The following is a 26,314-nucleotide window of genomic DNA, read 5'->3' as shown; positions in this document are numbered from 1 at the left end:
TCTTCAGATGCAAGACTTCAGACTTGCATCTGAAGAAGTGAGGTTCTGACCCACGAAAGCTTATGCTCCCAGTACTTCTGTTAGTCTCAAAGGTGCCACAGGACCCTCTGTTGCTTTTTACAGATTCAGACTAACACGGCTACCCCTCTGATACTTTTGTAGCTGACATTGCAAGGTATTTACATGCCAGATATGCTAAACATTAGTATGCCACTTTGTGCTTTGGCCATCATTCCAGAGGACGTGCTTCCCTGCTGATGACGTTGTTAAATAAATAATGTGTTAATTAAATGTGTGACTGAACTCCTTTGGGGACAATTTTATGTCCCCTGCTCTGTTTTGCCTGCATTCTGCCATATATTTCATGTTATAGCAGTCTCGGATGATGACCCAGCACATCTTGTTTGTTTTAAGAACACTTTTACTGCAGATTTGACAAAACCCAAAGAAGGTACCAATGTGAGATTTCTAAAGATTGCTACAGCACTAGACCCAAGGTTTAAGAATCTGAAGTGCCTTCCAAAATCTGAGAGGGATGAGTGTGGAGCATGCTTTCAGAAATCTTAAAAGAGCAACACTCCAATGTGGAAACTACAGAATCCAAACTACCAAAAAAGAAAATCAACCGTCTGCTGCTGGCGTCTGACTCAGATAATGAAAATGAACATATGTCGGTCAGCACTACTTTGGATTGTTATCGAGTAGAATACATCATCAGTATGGAAGCATGTCCTATGGAATGGAGGTTGAAGCATGATGAGACACATGAATCTTTGGCGCCAGGGCCGGTTCCAGGCACCAGCTTAACAAGCAGGTGCTTGGGGCGGCCAAGGGAGAGGGGCGGCACGTGCGGCAATTCGGGGTCGGCAGGTCCCTCACTCCCTCTAGGAGCAAAGGACCTGCCGCTGAACTGCCGCCGCCGATCATGGCTCCCCCCACCCAATTGCCGCGGCCGGTCGCGATTGCGATCGCGGCTTTTTTTTGCTTGGGGGGAGCAGAAATGCTGGAGCTGGCCCTGTTTGGCGCAGCTGGCACATAAATATCTTGCAAATATCTACAACAGTGCCATGAGAATGCCTTTTCTCACTTTCAGGTGACATTGTAAAGAAGAAGCGAGCAGCACTATCTCCTGCAAATGTAAACAAACTTGTTTGTCTGAGCGATTGGCTGAACTAGAAGTAGGACTAAGTGGACTTGCAGGCTCAAAAATTTTACATTTTTATTTTTAATGCAGTTTTTTTGTACATAATTCTACATTTGTAAGTTCAACTTCCGCGATAAAGAGATTGCACTATGGTACTTATATTAGGTGAATTGAAAAATACTATTTCTTTTGTTTTTTACAGTGCAAATACTTGTAATAAAAATAAATAAAAAGTGAGCACTTTACACTCTGTATTCCGTTGTAATTGAAGTAAGTATATTTTAAAATGTAGAACACATCAAAAAATATTTAAATAAATGGTATTCTATTAGTGCGATAAATCGTGTGATTAATCTTTATAATTGCACGATTAATCACCATTAATTTTTTTAATCGCTTGAAAGCCCTAGTAATAAGCCATAAATGCAGTGTCTCCATTCAGTCCAAGATTTTTAGTCTCAAGTATAGTTATGAATTTAAGCTCCCAGGCTCATGTTTTGAAAGTGTTGTGCACGTTTCCTTTGAGGGCGAGGACTGATAAGCCAGATGTAGAGCGATTGCCTTGTGAAAAAGAGTTCACCCACAGCTGATGTGATGTTTATGTCTTTTATCATTTTCCTGCATGAGTTCATTTGAGATCTTAGCAATTGTCTGGTTTCACCCATATAGTTGCTATTGGCCAACTTATGTCTCTCAAACAGAAGTTGGGCCAATACAAGATATTACCTATTCATCCACCTTCTCGCTCTCTATGTTCTTAATGACACATTTGGGTCAAAAATTTCACAAGTGATCATTGACATGAAAAAATACTTATGTCCAATTCTCTACTGTTACTACTAGTACAGGTTCTTCTATGGTAGGAGTACTGATTTTAAACAGTGTGCTGTCTAGAGCTGCTCTGAGTAAATTTAGGTGACATGAGGTTGGTCAACACCTGTGCTTCTATGACATTTACCGCCAGTGGAGCTGCTGCAACCCTAGCAAGAATGGGAAGTTAAAAACAACTGGACCCTTCTTGTCAGAGGCACCATTTAATTTAGTGGTTAATGTTCATTGCTCTGAAAATAAGGCTGTGTTTTGGGCTGGGAAGGGGAAACTAGGAACACCAGGAAATGTCGGGCTTTGTGTTCAGGTATAAACTTTTACGGTCTTGGCCTGTCTTCTTTGTAAGAAGATGTGTGATGTTACATAGTTGCCCGAGATATCTATCTTGACATAAAGGTTGAGCAGAAACAAGCCACTGGTAGATTCCACCATTATTGTAGCTCCTCAAGGGCAACACCTGGGTTGACCTCCAATACAAACAGTGGCAGATTAGCCCCTTGGCCAATGGGTCTGTGCCCACAGGCCCCAGCCAATTGGGGGTCCCTGGAAAATTGAGTGCACCCACCCACTCCACCTGGCACTCTTGCCAGGGGGCAGGGTTGGGATACTGGGGCATGCCCACTCTGCCTGGTGCTCCTGTTCCCATGCCCTAACCCTGCTGCCCCGCAGGAGCACAGGGGGGATAGTGGGGAGGACTGCAGGTGGAAGGGGTGGGGAGGGGTGCCCACTTGCTCTGGCCCAGGGCCCCAGAAAACTGTAGTCCATGTCTGGCTACAGAGAGGTAAAAATTAGTGTCTTGTCTCCACTAGAATTTTGTCCCTGGGTAGGTGCCTATCTCAGTGTGAAAACTACACACGTTCGCAGAGAAGACAAAGCCTTGGGCAAAAGTTGGGATTTCCAATGGCCTTAGTTTAACATAATAGCAAAATAATGGAGAAGCTGAAGCACGTGGTCAGTTAAGGCCATGGAGCTCCTCAGTAATGTGACGTTAACGTGACTGAACGAGCCCGGCTGGAAAACAAGCCCCTTTAGCTCCGTGGAGACGGGCCAGAGACAGACCCTCAGCTCTCGGGGGATCCCGCGCTGCTCACCCTGTTCGTCTCGGGCCCCCGGCCCCAGACTGAGGCCGCTTCACTTTCTTGCTCGGCCTCTGGGGGAGCCGAGCGGCGCCTCCTCCCGGTTACCCCCGCGGGCCGGGGAGCGGAGCCGCCGCTCTCCTGCCTCAGAGAGGAGCCCGAGTCCGGCCGGGGCCGCCCCGCAGGCGCTTCAACCCCCCGCGTCCGGCGCGGCAGCAGCGCCAGCCCCGCTCTCGGGAGCCATCTTGTGAGCGAGGCCGCGCTGCCTACACGGCGGAGCCGGCTGCAGCCGCGGCCGGGTGACGGCCTGTCCCCCTCCCCCTCTCGGCGGGGCGGGGTTGATGGGGCCCCCGGAGCCGGGGCGCCGCGGGGGGAGGCCGGGCTGGCGGTGACTCTCCGCCCGCCGGACAGAGCAGCAGCCGCTCCCAGCAGGCGGCCGGGCACGGGGGGCGGGAGCCGCGCTCCGGCACGAAGGGGGCGGCCATGGCCGGCGAGCCGCAGAAGAAGCCGCACCTGTCGGCCCTGGTGGGACACACCAACGGGCTCACCAAGCCCGCCTCGCTGGCGGCGGCCGCGGGAGCCCGGGCCGGGGGCGCCGCCGCCACCTCCAAGAAGCTCGTGATCAAGAACTTCAGAGGTGGGCCGGGGCCGGGGGTGCGGGTCGGGGGCGGGCGAGTCCCCAGCGCCTGGCGGCGGCGGATCGAAGTGTCCCCTGTTCCCCCCTCTCCAGCCCCGCCGGCCCCAGCCCCGGCCCATCCGGCCGGCCGCAGCCACTGGACCCTGCGGCCCTTTCCTGACCTGAGTTTACTTTACTCCTGGCCCTGCTGCCTCCGCCCCTTCCCCGGAGAGGGAGGCCGCTGGGCCCGGCTGGGAGGGGCCCTGACTGCGGGCTGTTGCTACTGCGAACAGTGTCAGGCAGGGCAGGGTGGGGAGCGGCCGCCCGAGGACCCTGCCCTGTGGTTGGGGGGTCAGTGTAGCCTCTGGACCGCTCTCCAGGCCGAGCTCCATGGGCCCATGGTACACCCTGCACCCCATGAGCGCAGCCCCTGCCCAGCCGCCAGCGCCGCTCCTCTGGTCATGTGTGGGGTCTGCTCCACTTCTTTCCTCACCAAGAGATACGTGCCAGGCTGGGTTTGCTCTGGAAAGGGACCGTGAAAAGGCCTTAACTCGGCTAACTTGCTCTCAGTGCCTCCCTCAACAGCTACAAGGGCCCTTACTCAGCTCGTCTCTTCACTGTGTATAGCCAGTCACTTTTTTTGGCAAACGGGCCTGATCCTCCAGCCCCAAGGAAGTTAATTCAGCTTACTTACATATATGAAGTTCTGAGCACAGGGGCCCTAGCGTAGCTCTCATCTGTAGGTCTCAAAGACAGGCCAATATTACTGGGGTGCTGGAACAGTTGGGGGTGCTGATGATAGAAACCATGTATTTGGTGTTTGTTATTATTACTTCAAGCGAGGGGTGCAGCAGCACCTTTAGATCCAGCACCATTGAGTATTAGTACCATTGTTTTACAGATAGGGGAAATGAGGCATAAAGAAGTGTAGTGATTTCTCCAGGATCACGCAGCACATCAGTGGTGTAGTTGGCAGCAGAACCCAACTCCCCTGTCTTAACTAGTCCTGTGTCTGGCATCTGTACAGCTTTAGTATTCCCTTTCCTCATCTCAACGAAGTGATGCAGTTTCTACATAGACAACAGTTTGTGTTGCAGTCTTTTCTAATGTTTCAGTTAACAGCATGTTCTGTAATAAAATATATGTTATGTGTAAAAAGTTCTATTACACACAGTGTAGTTAAGATAATGTACAACAATGGTTCGATGGTCAGTTACTCTTTAAAGAGTATATAGAAAATAAATCTATTATAGCTAGTGTTGAAACTAGAGTGGTGTCAAAGATGTTGCAGTAGACCATATTAGTTTGCTAGTGTTTGGAATGTTTGTTTAAGCTTTATTAAATAAAAAACCGTTAATTGCAACACTTACTTCTTGAGTGCATTCTGAGATAGTACCCTTGCACATGTTTTACAAATTTTGTCCAGGATCATGCAAGCTGCTCTGTCTGGGCAGATATTTTAGTAGGGATCTTTGCATGTGAAGAGAGGTAGTCCATGTGAAGTTTCTTGCAGGAGCAAGGCCGTTCTATGCCACGATTCAGAGATAAAAATGGCACTTAGTGGCTTTTGCCATATTATATGGTATTACAAATATTCCTTTATTTTAAAAAAATCAAGCTTAAAGTGTGAAGTGAAATCGAATGTGTCTTTCACTTTATTAAATTATTCCAAAAGTATTTTAAAATATATAGCTATAAGTAATCTTGTATTGCGGGTTCAGTTTCTACTTGTATCTGGTTTTACAGAAAGACCTAAATTGCCTGATAATTACACACAGGACACATGGCAGAAGCTTGATGAAGCAGTGAGAGCTATACAAAGTAGCACCTCCATTAAATACAACCTTGAAGAGCTCTACCAGGTAAGAGTCAAGATTTTGTGGGTTTTTGTTTGTTTGTTTTAAACTAGGAAAGTGGTAGAGCATAATACTGATTGCTTTGGGATTTTCATTGTTATAAACATTTAAATGTAAATGGGATTTTTGTTTGCGCAATGTATATCATCTGGCTACCGATTAGGTCAGTATTCTCTTCCTAATGTATGTTTGCTGTTTTCTGGATCAGTGGCTCCCCAAATGTTGTCCTTGGCACTTTCTGATGGTCCATGGAGAGCTAGCAGGATTGGGGCCTGTGATAAATGAAAAGGGGGGAGGAGTAGCTTCCTTTTATGGACAGCCAGACAGTTAGCTATAAAATCCCTCTTAGTATCTGTTCTCTACTTGCTTTACCTTTAAAGTGTTAAAAAGTCTATCTGCGATACATAGGTGAAAGGAAGGGAGTGGGCACCTGACTAAAAGAGCCAATGGAAAGGCTAGAACTTTTTAAAATTGGGGGAAAAACTTCCCCTTGGTCGGTCTGTCTGTCTGCTCTCTGGCAAGAGGGAATAGAGCAACTATGCTGTAAGAAGTTTTGGGCCAGGTATGAAAAATCACCTGAATCATACCTAGAAACTACTCACTTGAAACCCTCAGATATGTAAGTAGATCAGGAAATGTTTAGGAAGACACAAATAGGTTTATCTCTTTTTATTTCTTTATGGCTTGTGAACTCCTCTGTGCTAACCCCAAATGCTTTTGTTTTGCTTGTAACCGTTATGCTGGACCTCAAGAAGGTTATTCTTGATGCTTAATTCTTGTGTTTTTTTTTTTTTTTTTTAATCTGGCAATAGCCTACATTTCCAAATGTATTTTCTTTCTTTTTGTTTTTAATGAATTTATCTTTTTAAAAAACAGGATTGGATTTTGTGTCCTAAGAGGTTTGTGCACATGTTGTTTAATTAGCTGGTGACATGTGATTTCCTTTGTTTTCTTTCTCAGTCTTCCCCAGATTGGGGGGGAGGGGAAGGGCTTGAGGGTACTCCACAGGAAGGAATTCCCGAGTGTGCCTTCCTGGGTTCTCAAAGGGGTTTTGCACTTGGGTGGTGGCAGCATCTATCCATCCACGGTCAGAGAAAAGCTGTAACCTTGGAAGTTTAATACAAGCCTGGAGTGGCAAGTATTGATTTTTAGAGTCCTTGCGGGCCCCCACCTTCTGCACTCAAAGTGCCAGAGTGCGGTATCAGCCTTGACAGGGCCCATCTAACTAGCTAGTCATATTGAGGACTGTGGAAGGATGCATTTTGGCAGGGGTCAGAATGGGTGAAAGAGAGGGGAATAAGTGATCATACTCTCCCAAACTCTGCTGGTTCTGAATGCTGAAATGAGATACTTGTAGTATAATTGGTTCTCTACCTTGCATGCTTTGGTCTTCAGTGAAATAGTTGTTAATGTTACAATATTCATTATCACAATTAAGCTTCAGAGTCAACACCCCTGGTTCAGACCTGGGTGGGCAACAACACATTTATTATATTTACATGACAGTTAGAGACTTTAAAATTCTTGTTTAAAATAATGAAAGAACATTGCATGAAGGGGTAAAGGACATATCCATGACTCGTTTCCTTCTTTCCTCCCTTTCTATTTTGTTTTTAAATATGGTCAGTTTTCAGTTGTTTTCCTCAATATTCTTTTTTATAGCTTGTGTGTGTTATGGCACATAAAATTAGAATATTTATAAATTTCAGTAACTGCAGCATTGCAAAATACACAAAATGTGTTTTCCCTAGTCCAGCAAGATGTACCACCTCTGTGTGCAACTGAAATGAGTGAGTTTCTACATGGGCATGCATGGAACTCATTGCTAGAGCCCTGTGGGGATATAAAACTTGTATCCGAATCCAATTTACAAACATGGTCCGTAGATATCTGCATCCACATCCGTGGATATAAAGCGGATATCTTCATTTTTGCAGGGCTCTACTTGTTGCAGTATTGGGGCCTAAGAAATTGTATATCACCAGAAGTGGTCTATGAGTTTCATTGGAGTTCTGTGGTGGGTTTGGGGTCATTAGCGGAGAGCATGCTGGGAGTTAGCAGTCTGCATTGGGTGTGAATGTTAAAGACAAAAATCATAATTATTGGTAAAGGCTTGATTGCCCTTTTCTCCCTGATCCTGTGGGGGCATTTAACGTATAGTTCTAAAAATACTTTCTTTTTTTATTCAGTACTACCTTTAAAATAAAGGGATGTAGCTTGTTCTTTTAAATAGACAACTTGACTTGTATTATTTACATTTTGGGCATTGTAAGACAGCAATATTCTAATTGAATAACATTGATCCCTATTTAAGGATTTTAAGCTCAAGGCTGAAAAATCGTAACAATTTTTTGTGCTTTCTTATTTGAAAAAAGTCCAGATGTTTGTAATTTTGTTTGACTAGCTTTCAAAGGTTGAGAGGAGATTATAGTAGCATGGGCATGAAATTATCAAGGCCTGAACAAGGATTTTGGTGGGTGGGAAAGAAGGGAAGGGATGGGATGGATTTTTGGATACATCATAAAAGAAAAAGCAAGGAAATTGCCAGTTCACCTGTTTGCACACTAATTTGCAAAACGTAATTCATAATGGCAATTCACTAATTCAGAACAGATCTTCCAGTCATCAGTGCTAATTAACAAGGTTCCATTGTGTGTTTCTGTGCACACTTGTTTGTTCACCTAGAGAAGGAGAGAGAAGATAATTCAGGCTTGACTAGAAATGTGGTTACAGATCATTTTAACTGCCTGGTGTTGGATATGAAATCATGCACAGGGAGGAACGTGTGTGTATAGGTTCTCTTTACCCTCTGATCTTTGTGGTCTTTACTCCATTATGAAAGGAGGCCAGCTGGCCTGCAGAAACCCATGTGTTAAGTAGGTTGGTCTGCCACATAACCAAAAGCTATAATCATCTGTCATTTCCCATGTTGTTTTGATTACTGCAAATAATTACTGGTGAGTAAAGTCTAATTAAAATCAGTCATTGAGTTTTGAAATTTGGGAAGAATTTGCAATAATGATGCCTAAGCCTACAGTGCTTGTTAAAATATTTAGCTTGGAGATTTTTGAAAAAATAGTGGTTTGTAGAACTAATAGTTGTGCCATATCTGAGTCTCACTCTTCTTCACCGATTTGAGCCTTCAGCTAAGCTAAAAGTAAAAATAAACAGAGCAATGCTTTTCAAATGCTCTGTAATTCCTTTACTCCAGGGCTGGTGATTTCCTAATATAGGATCATAGACATGTAGGGCTGGAGGGACCTTGAAAGTCATCTAGTCCATTTCCTCCTCTCTTCCCCTCTGTCCCCACCCCATGCTGAGGCAGGGTCAAGTATACCTATACCATCCCTGACAGGTGTTTTTCTAACCTGTTCTTAAAAACCCATCATTGGTTCATCAAAGTGCTGCACTGTAAATCCTGTGTGGATGCCATGGGAACAAACTAAAAGGTTCCTAGTTCGTATTAACATAGTCCAAATTGCATGGTAATGTAGACAAGCACTATAATTCTATAATAGAAAATCACCAGTCCTAGGGTGAAGGTGTTACAAAGCATTTGATAAACATAGCTTTGTTTATTTTTATGATGCACTAGAGAGGAAATGCACTGCTACTTCCACTGGCGATGATTTATCTTCTGGCTCCAGTAGATTAATTGTATTCCCTTTTCTTTTTGTGACATACTCAGGGTACAATCTAGACTAGTGATTAGCTGTGTCACTCCTGTTCTCTTATTTGGGGTGCCCTTTACATTGCTTTGCTACTTAGCCTCCAGTCTGGACTGCTCACAAACAGTCTCCAGCATGTAAGTCACTCCCAGCTATGTCCAGGTGTGAGCTGTAGCTAAACAGCCACACTGTGTCTCTGACCAGTAGGGTGATCTCAACTCACTCCCAGTCTTAGATTTTCTCTCAGAAATATATGTCCTGTACTGTCCAGCCCTCTCCAGGACAATACAAGTCAGTACAAGTCCATTATTTCTTTAAGATAGTAATATGCCAGTTTATTATTTCAAATAGTTCTTCAAACACTGCAATTTAAACACACTGGATTAGGTAAAACAAATTTATTAACTACAAAGAGAGATTTTAAGTGAGTACAAGTAATGAGGCATAATAGTCAGAAATGGTTACAAGAAAAATAAAGATAAAACATAGCTGATGCCTAGCTTAAGAAACTATGGTAAATTCGAAGCAAGATTTTCTCACCACATGCTTTCAGTAGTCTTACTGACCAAACTTCTTAGGGCAGAACCCCTTGGCTGTCTGCCCCTTTCTATAGTTCTGTCCTCCCTTTGAGAAGCATTTCCAGCTGGGAGCAAGGCGACAGGCAGTCTGTGTGGGTGGGAACTCCATGCTGTTTCTTAGCTAAGATGTAGATTTTTATTCATTTATTTATTTTGCTCCTGCTCCCTTTCTTGCCAAAGAGTGGTCACTTATCAGGTAATGGTCCATCAGCTTTGTTTACACCTGGCTGAAGCATCAGCTTGTGATTTGTTTCTGAGGAATTGGATTGGCCAATCCCCAGACTTCTCTGGAAAACATACTCTTAGTCACAATCTCAGCTTGTTTATAACTTCACATATAATCCTGCTATGTGCATTTTGCTATGATACTATTTATCAGCAAATTATGAGTTTTTAAATGACATCTCACAAGGTGTTCTTTGTACAAAGATCATTACAGTAGTGTGTAGGCCAGGGTGTGGACACAGATGTAAATTCTGTCACATCCTTGCATTCCTTTTATGAATAAAGGCTGCTTACAGACATTATAGAGCGGTGAAATCATGTGATGCAGTTGCTTCTGAGTTTTCATTTAAAAAGGCTCAGGGTTTGTTTATGCTCAAAATGCTACAGCGGCACCACTGTAGCACTTTAGTGGAGACACTACCTACGTCGACGGGAGGGGTTCTCCTTTTAGTGTAGGTAATCCACCTCCCCGTGGGGCGGTAGGTAGATAGATCGATGGAGGAATTCTTCCATCGACCTAGCACTATCTATCTGGGAGTTAGTTCAACTTAATTATGTCGCTCAGGGGTGTGGATTTTTCATGCCCCTGAGCAACATAGATGGATTGACCTAACTTTCTAGGGTAGGCCAGCCCTAACTTTTCCATCTGAAACAAGTCATTTACTTTAGGCTTAGTAAACCAGTCTTTCAGCTTGTCTGCATGGGGACACTCGGGAAAGTAAATCTTAATTCAGACCTTTAGTTAATTCAAAGTGGATTAGTTAAACTGCATTAAGCCCCTCTGTGGACACTCTTAGAATTAAAGTAGCCTTATTCGGAAACTAACTCGGGGAGAGTTTGCAGCTGAGAATTCCAAGTGGAGGGAGGAGCCTCTCTGCTACCTAGAATTAGGCTCCAGATTCCCTGAGGGGGGCACGGTTTAGGACACAACCCTCTCCTTTGCATCTCCCATTGTCTAGCTTACATGGGGAGCCACCTACCATGCTTGCTTCTCTGAATCCCATTCTGAGATGTCTGTTGAATCCCATTCATTGTACAGGGAAACTAGGCACTTAGCCCAGGCATTTGAATCCCAGTGATTTTTTAGGCGTCTACAAGTTAGGCAACACCATGCCTACGTTTCTTTGTGAATCTAGCCCATAGTGTCCATGCTGATTCTTTTAAATCTATTGGCAGCATTTAGTGCTGCTGACCATGAGGGACTGCTGGTAGGTGGGGTTGCTCTTGAGAGCCCCATTCTCTTCTCTTTTTTTCTGTTGGAGGACTCAGCATGTAATATTTGTATCATTGTGAATCTCAGGGTTCTAGTCTGTCATTCTGTTCAATACAGTAGAACCCCGATTATCTGACCCTCCCTTAACAGCTCTCCACATTTACTGAACAACCAGGAATCCAGGGCCAGAAGCAGGTGATCTCTCCTGTGGCCATTTGATGGTGCTGCAGCATCGCATTTTCCCATTCTCCAATTTATCTGGGGTTTTGATTATCTGATCTGGTCCCAATTAAACTGGATAAACAGGGGTCCACTATATATATGTGAGGCAACGTGGATTGCATTACAGTACAGACCCGTTTACGTGCGAATCCGCTTAATGCACGGTAGCGCCATGCCTCCCAGTGCTACCTATTTAACACGTGAGACTCGCTAACACGTGGTACAGGAACTTGCTATATAGTGCTACAGATTTGCTCACTAACTCACTGACGTAGAAATCGACAGGAAGTGCGGAGTGGAAACATGTTGTACGTCTTTGCCGCCGGCGGGGGGAGAGGGAGGGAAGGGGCAGCAGTGCTTTAAGGATGGTCCTTTGCCGCAGCAGCACTTTAAGGATCCTTAAAGTGCTGCCGTGGCAAAGGACCATCCTTAAAGCGCTGCCACGGCAGCTCTTTAACATTGCTGCCCCTTTCTCCCCCACCCCGTCGGCAGCCCTACTGGTAGGAACCCTACAGCAACGTTAATGTGCTGCCGCAGCAAAGGACCCTGCAGCGCTTTAAGGACCCTGCCCCTTTTGCCCCCCCCCTCGGCCGCCGACGGGTGGGAGGGGGTAAAGGGAGCAGCTGCCCCGGGGCCGGCGATTTAAAAGGGCCTGGGGCTTCGGACGCCGCTACTACAGCAGCGGTGTCCAGAGCCCCAAGCCCTTTAAATTACCACGGGAACCCTGGGCGGTATGGACCGGGCGGCATGGACCAGGCGGCCTGGAAGGGTTGGCTGGGGGATGCTGTCCCCTAGTCCCGCCCCTTCCGTCTGAGGCCCCGCTCTTTCCGGGGGCCAGAGCTGCCCCCGCCCCTTACCGGTAAGTGTCCTGAGTTACTTTCACCCCTGTTTAGTAATAGTAATGTTTTTATTAGATTACACATTTGAATTTATATTCTTGCAAAGCACTGTTAACAGATAGGCCTGCAGTATTTGGGATGCTGTGAATACATATGTAATCCTAGATAATTATACATGTTTATACATGTATATACAGTATAGATATCTTATTTCAGCATGGCCCTCTTAACCCGTGATCCGTTAACATGCAGTCGTGACGGCTTGACTCCCGACATCCGTGCGTAAACGGGTCTGTACTGTACCTTTATTGTGCAAGTGACACCAATTATATAGCTCTGTTTCATCATTTCTAGAAGATAACTAAGCAGCATTCTGTCTACAGAATGTGTAATGCAGAAAACATGTTTGTTGGAGGAAATAAAAGTAATTCCTTTTCCTCTTGATGGAAATAATTAGTGTGCCATTTGTCACTCATGCTTGTTACTTGGTGCTCTTGTCAGACCCATGGTTGCTTCTGAATGTTGAGGTATCAGCAACGGTCCAACATATTTTTCCTTGGAACCATGCTTGGCAAGGAGATTGTGATCATTCTTGAATATGAAGCTTCCCTTGATTATCCACCCCAATGTCACTTCCAGATTGGGTCATTGCAGAGCACTCTACTTGTGTCTAAATAAGCCTGTTCAGAATATGGCTGCTGAGTTGGAGTGCTTTCTTTAGGGAGCATAACGCACTTGTGCTTCACATACTGCACTGATTACCAGTTTACTTGAGTGAAATTCCTGAGTTTCCAAACAATATAGTTAGTTAGCTAATGGTTAAGGATGAGAGACAGTACTCCAAAAAAAACTTACCCACAGTTTTTAATAACGTGTCTATAATAGTATGTTCAGATAAGTGCGTAATTCTGCAGCAAGGTTCATACAGAATTTTTGTCTGAGTAACGACAATGCTAATTCTTCCTCTTAAGACACCACCCTCCAGTCTTTACTACTTTTTTGCCTGACCCTGAGAACCCTTAATTGTGTGATTAACAGTTTGCAGGATCAGGTCCCTGTATTGGGATGAAGAACTCTCTCTCTAAAGGTTATAAGAAAGTCTCTCTTGATGGTTATAGGCATATGAAATTTTAAAATAGAATTATGCTGATACAGTAACTATACTGGTACTATCTTCCCTTCACTGTACTTGTCCTAAGGGGTTTACATAGTCTGCAGTGTCTGTAAGATGAAACCTTAAACTTTGAGAGTGATCTAGACCTAGGAGGCATACACATTTGGATACACTAGATCTTTATTTAATGATGCTTATATACATGTCATATCACTTGGTAACTGTGCTTAATTAACAATGGTGCTTTTTGTGTCTGTGTATGTTGTGGTTATAATCTTATTAAAGGATGGAAAATAATGGCTTTCTCTGTGCTGTTGGTCCAATTAGAAATTTGTAAAATATGCATTTTTTTCAGAGGACTGTGTGTGGAAGTAAAGTAGTTGCTCCATTACTGCCCAGCAATCAGTTACTCCTGAGGGAATTCTGTTCCAAAAAATTAAAAATTCCGTGCACAATATTTTAAAATTCTGCAAAATTGTACATATTTTATTTGTCAAAATAACACAATATAATCATACCATTTTCAATTATTTGCTGACAAGTATTTTGAAATAAATTGCCAACATAACTGAAAGCGGTGTGATTATATTGTTGTTGTGTTTGTGTTATTTTGACAATTAAAATATGCAGAATTTTAAAATTTTAAATTTTTTGGTGCAGAATTCCCTCAAGAGTACCAGGTCAGGGTGCAGGGTTGGGGCTCAGTGGAGTAGTGGTCTGGGTGCGGGGGGATCCTGATGCAGGGGGAGCTTGATTGGGAGTTCTGGGTGTGGGGAGCTACCGATGCAGGGGGATGAGGCTTGTGAGGGCTGGGGTTTGGGTGGAGGGGGGCTCTGTGGGGAGTTCTGGGTGCGGGGAGGTCTGGATGTAGGGGTTTCCTGATGCAGGGGGTGAGGCTTGGTGGGGTAAGGGTTCAGGGGGCTTAGTGGTGGGGTGTGCAGAAGACTCCTGATTGGGGGAGGGCAGTGGCTCAGTGGGGGATGGTCCCTGGTGTGTGGGTGGAGGGAGGGGTCACTCTACAGGGAGCTGCTCTCCTTGTCCGCCCAGCCCTCCCCTCTCCCCACAGTGCAGAGCTTCCTGCAGTCCAGGGAAGTTTCTGGGTCTTGATCTGACCCAGCCCTGGATGCTCTGTGCAGGGAAGGGGGAACTCTATCTCCATCTACCTCCTCCTCCCCCAACCCTCAGCTGGGACTAATGTCCCTGGGTGGCCGGGGCATCCCCAGAGCCCTCTCCCCAGTGATTTACCTCTCTTGGGATGCCCGAACAGACACGTCTGAGCTGCGGGGGAGAGGTGAGGGAGCACTGGTGCAGCTTCTTTTTTCTTCCCCACTGTCACCGTGCCTCCATTGGTCACAACTGAGAATACCAAATTCAGGACAAACTGCTGAGAAGTAGCAGACACACCCAAAACTGGTGATTAATCTCCCATAAGATACACCAAACCAGCAACAAAAGTAAACTTCTGTTTCACCACACTGGCTAACAAGAAGTCAGAAAAACAGTCTACTTAAGTATTCCAGTCCTGGATTCAACACCCAGACACTAGACTTAAAGATGAGTGGTTCTTTAAAGCCAATTTCATCAAACAAAAGGGTTGTTCTGATCCCAAAGGTCCAGCCACATACCCAGGTCAATATACAACTTGGATCTTGCCCAATAATCACGCTGTTGCCAATCAGTTAGTATCTAAAACCTAAAGGTTTATTTATAAAATGAAAGAAAGGTGAGAGTTAAAATTGGTTAAAGGAATCAAATACATACAACAATTGCAAAGTTCTTGGGTCAGGCTTGTAGCAGTGATGGAATAAACTGCTGGCTTGTTAAGTCTCTGGTTGCTTCCAAATCATTGGAAGGTCCTCAGTCCCTTGGTTAGAATGCTCTCATTAGTATAAGCTCATAGTTCAGAGGTTTGAGCGGGAAAGAGACAAAATGGAGATGTTTCCAGCACCTTTTATAGCAGAGGTGGACAAACTATGCCCCTGGTGCCACATCCGGCCCTCCAGCTTGTTTCATCTGGCCCTTGAGTTCCCACTGGGGAGCGGGGTCTGGGGCTTGCCCTGCTCCTGCGCTCCAGCCGGGGAGCGGGATCGGAGGCTGCCCCGCATGTGCCAAGGCTCCCAGAAGCAGCAGCATGTCCCTTTTCCAGCTCCTATGTTTACAGGGGGCTCCGCATGCTGCCCCCACCCCAAGCGCCACCTTCACAACTCCCATTGGCCGGGAACTGCTGCTAATGGGAACTGCAGGGGCGGCACCTGCGGATGGGGCAGTGTGCAGAGCCACTTGGCCGCACCTCCACATAGGAGCTGGAGGGGGGACATGCTGCTGCTTCCAAGAGCTACTTGAGGTAAGCGCCGCTCGGAGCCTACACCACAGACCCCATCCCGTGCCCCAATCTCTTGCTGCTCCCTCTCCCTCACAACCTTCTGCCCCAGACTGGAGTCCCCTCCCACACCCTGAACTCCTCAATTCTGGCCCAGCCCCAGAGCCCTCACCCCCTCCTGCACCCCAACACCAATTTCCTGAGCATTCGTGGCTTACCATACAATTTCCATACCCAGATATGGCCCTCAGGCCAAAAAGTTTGCCCACACCTGTTTTATAGCTTCTCACAAGCGAAGGGAAACCCATTGTTCTCACTGTGGAAAATTACAGTAACGAGATGGTGTTTGGAGTCACATGGGCAAGTCATGTCCATGCATGTTTTCGCCTAGACATAGCAGGAAAGTCCACTAAGGGCTAGTCTACACTGGCAATGTTGAAGCGCTGCTGTGGCAGCGCTTTAACGTGGCTTGTGTAGCCATGGCAGAGTGATGGGAGAGAACTCTCCCAGCGCTCTTAAAAAAACCCCACCTCCGCAAGGGGCATAGCTACCAGCGCTGGGAGCACAGTCTACACTGGCGCTTTGCAGCGCTGAAACTTGCTGGGCTTAGGGGGGTGTTTTTTCACACCTCTGAGTGAGAAAGTTGCAGCGCTGTAAAGTGCCAGTGTGCCGCCTTTGGCATGCATGCTGCAGGTTGCCGACCCCTGGTCAAGACCAGTGATCCACTCAAGAAAAACAAACCACCCAAAAACATTAAGAAAATTGACAGTAAAAGGCTAATAGACAATATATTGCAGCAGCAGTTTCAAACTGAACTGAAGAACAGATTTCAGGTGCTACAAGAGTTAGATACCATAAGAAGTCAACATCCATCTGTCAAGATGTGGCTTTATTTTTACACAGCAGCCAACAACTGCAGCTGGTTTCCAGGCAAACTAATCCACATATCCTTACTTATCCAGATTTTAGAACTGTGTGAAAGAAAGGAAACAAGTCAAAGCAAACACATACCTCCAGAAAAAGGAGCAGCAAAAATCTTTTTTTTTAGGATAAAGCAGTGTGAGAGAGACAAGAGGAAGTAAATGAGTAATGTTACCAGTGACTGCTGAAAGAGGTGATGATAAAAACACTTTAAAGGATAAAGGTCCTAACTGGCAAATTTACACCAGCAGGAGGGCCTGTCAGGGATAAACCAGGAAAGAATAACAAAAAGAACAAAAAAAGCAAGTGGCAGATTACTTTCAAGAGGTGCTCACACTTTCTTGTTAACGGTTGGAAATGAGCCATCCTGATTATCACTACAAAAGTTTTTTTTTTTTTTCCTCCTGCTGATGATAGCCCACCTTAATTGATTAGTCTTGTTATAGTTGGTATGGCATCACCCATTTCTTCATGTTCTTTGTGTGTGTGTATATATAAATACAGTAGGAAGATATATTTATATATATGTATATATGTGTGTGTGTGTATATAATATATTATTTATATATATACATATATATAAAAATAATCTCTTCCTACTGTATTTTCCACTGCATGCATCCGATGAAGTGGGCTTTAGCCTATGAAAGCTTATGCCCAAATAAATTTGTTAGTCTCTAAGGTGCCACAATTACTCCTGTACTTTTAGCAATATTGAGGACATTCAAATTGTGGCTCGGGATAGATGTGTGTCGGAATCTAGTTTGTGCCCTAAGCAACATGTGATGGTGTGGCAAGGATTCAGATTTAGAAATGAAAAATTCCATGAAATGTTGATTTCTCTCCCCTCCTCCCAGTAATTTGATGATAAACACATTTTAACAGTAGTTCTTTTTTAGTTTAGATGGATAAATTTGATTTTTTTTCCCCTTTCATCTGTGATTTTTCCTTTAGCATCCTTCATTATGTTAATTATGCTGGAACGTGCACTCTGGACAGGATATCGTTTGTTTATTTCTAACTTCCTTTGTTTTTTAGGCTGTCGAAAACCTCTGTTCTTATAAAGTGTCCCCTACACTGTACAAACAGCTCCGGCAAGTCTGTGAAGATCATGTGAAAGCACAAATCCTTCAGTTCAGAGAATATCCTTTTCTTGTATACAGAAATACAGTCCCATCATACTTTTTAAATTATTTTTTAAGGTAACACAACAGCAATTGATAAAACAAATGTGTAGGTGTTATATAAGCATTCAATATAGATCTTTAAATCAATCTCACAAAATTCTAGTTACCTGCTTGCCTTAGTTGAATAATTTCTGTGGACCAATAAAATATGAATAGCATTTTCATTCATGGTAAGGGTGCATGAGTAATTTTATACCTGGTCTGAAAATTTTCATGACTGTAAGCAGTGCTTTGTTAACCTCTTTTGAAACAGCTATTGCATAAGGAGGAGAGTGGTTACAGGGGGAAAGTTGTACAGCAGTCCTGCTCCCTGGCTTTGAGATAAGGTGTTGGATATTTTTACCTTCTAAACTCTCTACATGCCACTTAGTCCTGGTTTACACTACAAAGTTAGGTTGATGTAAGCTGTCTTGTGTCATCCTTGATGTGCATGTGTCTACACTTACATTTGTCAAGCGCCCCGTTACAGTGATGTTGTAACACCAACTCCCCAAGAGGTGTTGAGCCATTGTCAATGTTCTGAGGTCAACGCAGCATGAGTGTAGACACTGAGAGCTTGTCTTCACTACCAGGATAAGTTGACCTAAGTTACGCTACTCCAGCTATGTAGCTTAGGTCGACTCTACCCTGGGTGTCTTCGCTGCACTGCGTCAATGGGAGATACTTTCTGGTCGATTTACCTTACTCTTCTCAGAGAGCTGGAGTACCAGTGTCAACCAGAGAACACTCTGCCGTACATTTAGTGGGTCTTCACTAGACCCGCTAAATCGACACCTGCTGCATTGATTGCAGCAGCATCAATCTCCCTGGTAGTGAAGACAAGCCCTGAGTTACCTATGTCAGCCCTAATAGTCCTACAACAGCTGTGTCCCATAATGCCCAACACTGACCGCTCTGGTCACAGTTGTGAACTCCATTGCCTGGGGTCACAGAGACCCGAAGGCTCCCCCCCCTTCCCCGCTTTAAAGCCCTATACATTTTTGAAATGCCTGCTCCTGATTATCCAGCTTGGCAAGCACATCTAGCAGCTCTCCTTTGTTGTGTGCAACAGTCCAGCCGACCATGCCAGCTACATGCTCCAGATGCACTCCAGCTTGGAGTATAGGATAGGAGGTATAGGATTTCCTGGGCCTGTGAGGAGAAAAGGCTGTGCAGGCACAGTTGTGGACTAGCTGTGGAAATGTGGACATCTACGAGCAGATTGGCTGGAGGATGCAGGAGAGAGGGCTATGATAGGGATCACCAGCAGTGCCGGGTGAAAGCGAAGGAATTGCGGCAGGTCATATCAGCTGTTGGCCTCCTAGTCTTCTGATCCAGTTTCGAGCCCGCAGACCTGCCAGTCTTACAAAGAGCTGTATGCCATACTCGGAGACCCCACTGCCACCCTGCACATTACTGTGGATACCTACGAAGAACCTGAGTCACAGACCCCTCCTGTGAACAGTGAGGGTAAGGAGGGGGGACATGCAATCGGCAGGGGTCCATCTATGCCGCAAGTCAGTACCTGTTTCAGAATCTACCACAGACCAATCAGTCCCAGCAGTTGAGCATGGGAAAGCCTGATACAGAGGAAGAAACTTTGGGTAAGTGTGTAATTGTATTTTCCATTCAATGATGTACTGATAGTTTTGTCCTGTTAAGTTGGGGGTACTATCGACCTTTCATTAATTTACTCATACTAGAAGAGGTCAGGTTACAACAAAGAGAGAGAGAGAGCTGTCATCTCTGTACAGTTAGGTTGGGGGACGGACATGCAGAGCAGTTTATGTACAGAGGGATGTCCCTTCAATCCTCCTGAGAGATGTCAATGAAACTTCCATGGAGGTATTCTGCAATCCTCTCTGAAAGGTTTTTAGGGATGGCAGTCTTATTTCTTTCTCTGCGATAGGACGCTTTCCTGTGTCTGTTGACAATAACTTTGGCAGGCATCATTGCAGTAAACTGGCTAGCAGCATGTGGGCCTTCGTGGTTTCAGGACCCTAGTGCTCTCTGTGCCCTTGTCATCCTGAAGAGCGAGATACCAGCTAAAATCATCACTGCCAGTGGAAAATGGTGCCAGCATTTAGTGCCATTGTCCTATATGCATAGTTTCATGCAACCGAACAATTCCCTCGCCTTTGGTGGGTCATACTCACCACGGCTGGTGCTCTGAGTGGTGTTGTGCACAAGCACTCTGAAGCAGAAGTGTCAATAAGCGTGTGTTGTTTCAAACTTTAGGGGAGCAAGGAAAGGGAGTTCTGAATCTTAATTTTCACTTTCCATTATGACTATTGTGGCAAAGGTACCTCTGTGTATTTTATTTGTAGTTGCTGCCATTGCAGCCTTGAGGGGTTCCCCCTCCACACCTGCAGGATGCCTGAGCCAGATCAGGAAGGAAAAAAGAGGACCCGGGAGGACATGCTCAAGGAGGTTGTGCATGACAGTGCTGCATCAGACCATGAGCAAAGGACCTGGAGGGTGAATATTGCAGACAGCCTGGAGAAAGAAAGAAAGTGGACAGGGGAAAGGCCCAGGAGTCCTAGCAGGAAAAAGAGAGGGAGATACACCAGGACATAGTGCGGCTTCTCTGGCAGCACAAACAGATGCTGCAGACCCTTATGAACCTACAGGTTCAGTAATCATGGGCTCACTTCCCTATGCAGTCCCTGGAGAACTTCATTACAGCAACTTCCTACATCTTTGTTCAACATTCTTCATGACATCGGAAGCTGCATCCCTTCCCCTACCACTCTCTCCCATGGGACATTAAGAACAACCACAGCTTCACATACACTGACTGTGAAAACCACAGTTGCTATGTGTTTAGCTAAAATGGGCATAAATGTTCTTTCTGTTCCATAACTTAAGTTTTTAGCATACAGTAACTCCTCACTTAAAGTTGTCCCGGTTAATGTTGTTTCATTGTTACATTGCTGATCAATTAGAGAACATGCTTGTTTAAAGTTGTGCAATGCTCCCTTATAACAGGGAGCCACCTGTTTTGCCATTTGGCAGCCACCTGTTTTGTCCACCGCTTGCAGGAAGAGCAGCCCGGTGGAGCTAGCTGGTGGGGGCTTGGAACCAGGGCAGTCCCCCCCCCATCAGCTCCCCTAAGTTCCCTGTGTGGCAGCTGCCCAGCAGGCTATCAATTGCTAAGCAGTTCAGCTGTCCCTCCCCCCACTGCCATGTGTTGCTCCTGGGAGCCTCCTGCTTGCTGTGGGGGGGAAGTGGGGAGTATCCCCCTCCCCCCGTTCTTGCACCCTGCATCTCCATAGAGCAGTGGGGGGACACGACAGGCCGGAGGGAGCTTGCTGGCAGCAGCTGCTGTCTCAGCTTGCTGATCTACTTAAAAAGGCAGTGTACTTGGAGTGGGGTCAGCGTACTTAAAGGGGCAATGCACATCTCTCTTTCTCTCCTTCACAGGGTGTGTGTTTCTGTCTTGGTCTGCCATGCTGTCTCCCCTCCCTCCATTCGTGCTGCCTTGTAGAGTGTGAGGCTACATTAACAACAATGGGTTAACCCTAGAGGGCTCAGCTGAATGCTAGTTCATCATTTAGCAGTAAGGCATTCCCTGGGAAATATTCCACCCTCTGACTTCACCACCTCAACCAAGCTTCACAATCATCATTGCTGTGTATAATATTAAATTGTTTGTTTAAAACTTATACTGTGTGTGTGTGTGTGTGTGTGTGTGTATATGTGTGTGTATATAGTCTTTTGTCTGGTGAAAAAAATTTCCTTGGAACCTAACCTCCCCCCCCCGCATTTACATTAATTCTTATGGGGAAATTGAATTCACTTAACATCGTTCCGCTTAAAGTTGCATTTTCAGGAACATAACTACAACGTTAAGCGAGGAGTTACTGTATTTGCTTTTAAGTTGCAAAAATTTTTCTTTGCGCTGGTTTTGTTACTGAATAAAATTCTAATCTTTTGGGAAATATTTCATCTTTATTAGTTCACGTCATATGCTGCAGAGTGCCTAGCAGTACTAAAAGCACCCACTTGTCACACTGTGCAATAACATCTCATAGGATCAGTGACAGTGTAATAATCATAAATGTACAGCAAGCACCACAAAATTGACAGGTGCATAGACAGTGTTGTATTTATAGGCGTACATCAAGCACCATACAATTCCTAACAGGCCCCAGAAACAAGGCGGCCATGTGGAGCACATTACACCCCAAAGCACTACTGTGGCTCACTGTTAAAATATTCTTTCAAAGCCTCCCTGAGCCATATAGCTCCGTATTGAGCTCTTCTGGTAGCACTTGTGTTTGGCTGTTCAAACTCCGCAGACACACTCCACTTCTGCCCTTCACCCTGGCAGCAGCTTTTTCCCCATTTGCTTCACAGATATTACATAGGACAGAGCGGGTAGCTATAACTATTGGGATATTTTTTTCACTGAGATCCAGTCTTGTGAGTGAAGGGATGCTGGTGTCCCTTCAGTCTACCAAAAGCATGTTCAACTGTTATTCAGCAACTGCTGAGCCGATAGTTGAATCTTGCCTTGGTGCCGTCCAGGTAGCCGGTGTACAGCTTCATGAGCAAGGGTTAGACTGTGTCTCCCAGAATCACTATGGTATTTCAACATTGCCAATGGTAATCCACCAATTGGGAAAGATAGTCCCTATTTATAGCTTTCTGAACAGTCCTGTGATCTTAAAGATGTGAACGTCATGCACCTTCCCTGACCAGCCAACACTGATGTCAGTGAAGCATCCCTGGTGATCCGCCATCGTTTGCATAACCATAGAAAAGTAGCCCTTTCTGCTGGCAAGGTGGTCTGATGCCAAAATAGGGTTATGCATGCCATCTGTTGGTCGACCGCAGTTCGGGAACCCCATTTCGGCAAATCTATCCACATCATGCATGTTGCTGAGACACAGTCCTGCATAGTAGGAGACGATGAACGGCCATGCACGCTTGCATGACAACGGCCTCCACAGTGCATTTGCCAACTCCAAAATGATTTCCCATTGACTGGTAGTGATCCTGCGTCACAAGTTTCCGGTGTGATTGTCACTCACTTCTCCATTTCAGTACAACTGTCATTCTGGTGTCCCTTCACTGGCGGGCTGGAGCAAGCTTGGTGCACAGATCCAGGAATGTGGCTTTGCGCCTCCAGAATTTTTGCAGCCACTGCTCAGCATGCTAAGCCTCCATTCTGATACGATGTCACCAGTTAGTGTTCATTTCTTGGGCCCAGAAGTGGTGCTCCACCATCTGCTCTGTGAATGCCACCAACAACCTTGAATTGGTTCTTGCTGTGGCCCACAGCAGTTTGTCCTCCCATGAAATTGTCATGTTCTTTGCTGATTTGATTCTCTTGTGGCTCTGCAAATACCGGAGGATTGTGTGTTCAGTGCTTGAACCAGATCTTGTGGGTGTGGGGTTGGTTTTTTTCATTTTGTCAAAAGCTATCTATCTTCAGTCAGAATTGTATATAACCCCTCTCTTTTCAAACTCCCAGACTTCATCTGATCTTCTGAATTGAGTGCTTTTAAATTTAGGATTTTCTCTGTCAAACGATTTTTAGAGATCTGAGATTTCTACATCTGACAAGTATACTCCTTTCCTGTTCCATTGACACAAGATGGTAGTCATCAAAATTTGGCTTACAGAGACTTGAGTTGCTATTGTATTTGAAGGGAAGAGTAGCCACATTTGGATTTCTTCATAAATGGTTTAATGGAACTCAGAAAGCTTAAATCACAGCTAAAGTCTGCTGTTGCGTGAAGTAGCCTCCACAATTCATGAAGATAAATTCATGAAGATCTGGGATTTTAAGTGAACCCTGTGGGGAGTTTAATGAGGATTATTTAAGCCCTTGAAAGTTTTTAAAAATAATACAGCTGTTTGAACTATATCTGATGTAAACCAGTTTAATGAACAAAATTGCTTTTTAGACCGTTCCTCCCAGCTCTCCTCAATGGGAAGGAGAGTTGCTTTTGATTTAAGTGGGATGTCTTCTTTAACCTGTCAGAGTTATGTAGTGCAGATGGAGGCGCAGGAGAGCAATGTGAGGCATTCACTCAAAAACTGAGTCATGCCTTTGGAAGAGTTCCCAGCCCTCTGCTGGTCCAGCACTTTTTAGCAACTGAATTCTGATCCCTAACTTCCAGCGCAATTTCATTTGTGCCCATAGAGCAACTTTACTGAATAACTTCCTGAACAAAAATGTACTGAATAAAGATAATCACTAGTATCTGGCCTCAAAAAAGTATTGATGAACTAGTTTTCCTTAGCAGGTGCTGCACAGATTCTCTGGACAGTCTTTTATTTTTAAAGAAGGTAAATAAATGCTGGCAAGATCACTGCAGACAAATGGTAAGTTGACTATTCAAAATGCAAATTCCTGAGACATCAAAGAGATCTGGTAAATAAATGCTGGGGACATTACAAAAAATCAGAAGTGGGGAGGGAGTTCAAAGAGTCCTTCAGCCTTGACTGAAAAGCAATTTTCTTAAAAAATCAAAACACCTCCCCCCAACTTTTTTTATTTATTCATTTATTTATATATAATGTATCATTTCACTCCAAACAGTAAGGGGGTCTGCACTTATCCTCCACTTGCAATTTTTTTTCTGGGTACTTCCTGGTTGTTTATAAGCAGCATTTAACAGCTCTTGGGTGCTTCTCCAACCTATAAAATCAGAAGGGTTCAAAGTTAACATTGAAAGAACAGAGAAAACATTAAACTCTCAAACACGTGGATAATTTCCCTCAAATTGGTTATGATATCTTCACAGGCAAAAATGTGATATAGGACATCAGGGCATGAATCTCACTAATAAAATATTCTTAATTCTCCATATCACTCGTAATGTTTAAAAAATAAGATAATGGCACTTTGCAGGGATGGCAGAGGGGCAATTAAGAAGATTAAGAACAAACTGGTTGGAAACGCCAATCTCTGCACTCCTGCCCCCCAAATTAAAAATGTGGCAGAAAAAATTACCGTTCAAAGGTTTTCATGGGAATTTTCTAAACAAAAGAGAAGTATTTAATTTAGTTTTCACATAGTATTCTGAAATGAACATTTTCATTTCAACTTAAAATATCATTTTGCTTTGGTTTATGAAAACTAAAAATGTTTGGATTTTCATTTTTTTTTCATTTGGAGGTTTTATTCTCCTTTCTCTCTTTTACTTTTCCCTTTTTTCTACTGTTTTAAAAAAAGAAAAGGTAGAAGGGGAAGACCCCCAACTTATTTACTGCTTTCCTCTTAGAAAACATTAAGAAAGTATGTTTCTATTCAACAGATTTAAAAAAAATTCCAGTCAGAACACTGAAAAAATTTGTTGAAATTGGAGCTTTCCTGTGAAAAGATGTTTAGACTAAACCACATTTTCCAGTGGGAAGATTTCTCAGTCAATAAATATTAACCACACATATAAGAAAGTGAAGAGAAAAGAAGGTGGCAGTGTTAAACCTCTCTCTCTCTCTCTCTTCCCCCGCCCCACAAGAGTGCCAAGTTTCAGTGTGTGGCTTCTTTAACCACTTCTAATGTATGTTCTAGCATGAAATCTAAGCTGGGAAGAGGCCAATTTTCCATATTTAATTTTTTTATAAGAGTTAAAATTGGTTGCTGGATGTGAAACTGTTGCTCAACTAATGGGGGATGAGGGGAGAGGTGGTGGAAGTGGTCTAAATAACCTAGAGAATCTCTTCTATTTTTAAGCAATAGAGATATGGAAAAATTAAGGCATCAGATATATTCATATTGATAGTGAGAAGTATTTATAACCTTCCCCTATTTTCTCATCATTTTACTGGGAACTGATTTTCATAGGCAAAGGTTATGTTGCATAACCCACTTTCTTCCCGTCATAAAACTGCTTTTTAAAAATATATTTTTAATGTTCAATTAATAGTAGTACACCACTGCATGGTATGCATTGGAAGGGTATTGGTGCACTTCTTGGGTGGTTGAAGAGTAGAAATAATGCAAGATGATATACAATCTTAATAGCTCTTAAAATTGACTACAGGGTTTGGAATTATTTGGGATACATCTTATAATACAGTTTGTGCTTAGGTAGTATTGCTATCAAGGTCTACAATTTTAAAAAACTTTTACCTTTATACAAATAATCTGATTTAATACATGCAAAAATTATAAAGTTAATTGACTTGTAAGACATCTTAATTACACAAACACAGATTCTAATATAAAATACAATCCTGTGTGCTTGTAAACAGGCAAATTGGTTCAATCAGTGTTTTACATTTGCAGATCATGATTAGAAGCATTTTCTTATTTTTGGATCGTACATATGTGCTTCAGAATTCATTGCTTCCTTCTATATGGTAGGTATCTGTAAGTATGCTGCTAACATAATTTTTGAATGTGAACTTATTGTTTTTGTAAAGATTAAACTTTACTTTTCCCCCCCACAATTATTTTGTTTTGTGTATGTAACACATGTAACATCTTTCGTTTCTGTAAAATTCCCTGTATATGTATGGAGTTAAATGTGTGAGATCAGTTTTTGTCTGGGAATATTATATAAATCAAG

At 44.1% G+C, this 26,314-nt stretch overlaps 1 protein-coding gene and 1 long non-coding RNA gene across 3 annotated transcripts in view; both read left to right on the top strand.

The window, feature by feature from the left end:
* The first annotated feature begins 3,049 nt into the window (after nt 1–3,049).
* Nucleotides 3,050–26,314, top strand: part of CUL4A (cullin 4A) — an 86,366-nt gene continuing 63,101 nt past the window's right edge. The window contains exons 1-5 of one of the 2 annotated variants that reach the window (XR_004644033.1): nt 3,050–3,685; nt 5,411–5,526; nt 17,659–17,762; nt 24,053–24,122; nt 26,032–26,105. Coding sequence is in view for 1 of the 2 variants with exons in the window: in XM_034758128.1 (XP_034614019.1) it covers nt 3,532–3,685; nt 5,411–5,526; nt 17,659–17,762; nt 24,053–24,122; nt 26,032–26,105 (518 nt within the window). In the remaining variant the exon portion in view is untranslated. The remainder of the gene's footprint in view (nt 3,686–5,410; nt 5,527–17,658; nt 17,763–24,052; nt 24,123–26,031; nt 26,106–26,314) is intronic. The other variant, XM_034758128.1, reaches the window with a different exon arrangement.
* LOC117870782 lies at nt 17,770–20,181 on the top strand. Its single transcript, XR_004644037.1, has 2 exons — nt 17,770–19,390; nt 20,114–20,181. It is a non-coding gene; the product is annotated as an uncharacterized LOC117870782 (long non-coding RNA).

Source organism: Trachemys scripta, chromosome 1 (assembly GCF_013100865.1).
Source record: "Trachemys scripta elegans isolate TJP31775 chromosome 1, CAS_Tse_1.0, whole genome shotgun sequence".
NCBI classification, from domain to species: Eukaryota; Metazoa; Chordata; order Testudines; family Emydidae; genus Trachemys; species Trachemys scripta.
The sequence above is the reverse complement of the archived record's forward strand: the minus strand, read 5'-3'. Positions and strand labels throughout refer to the sequence as shown.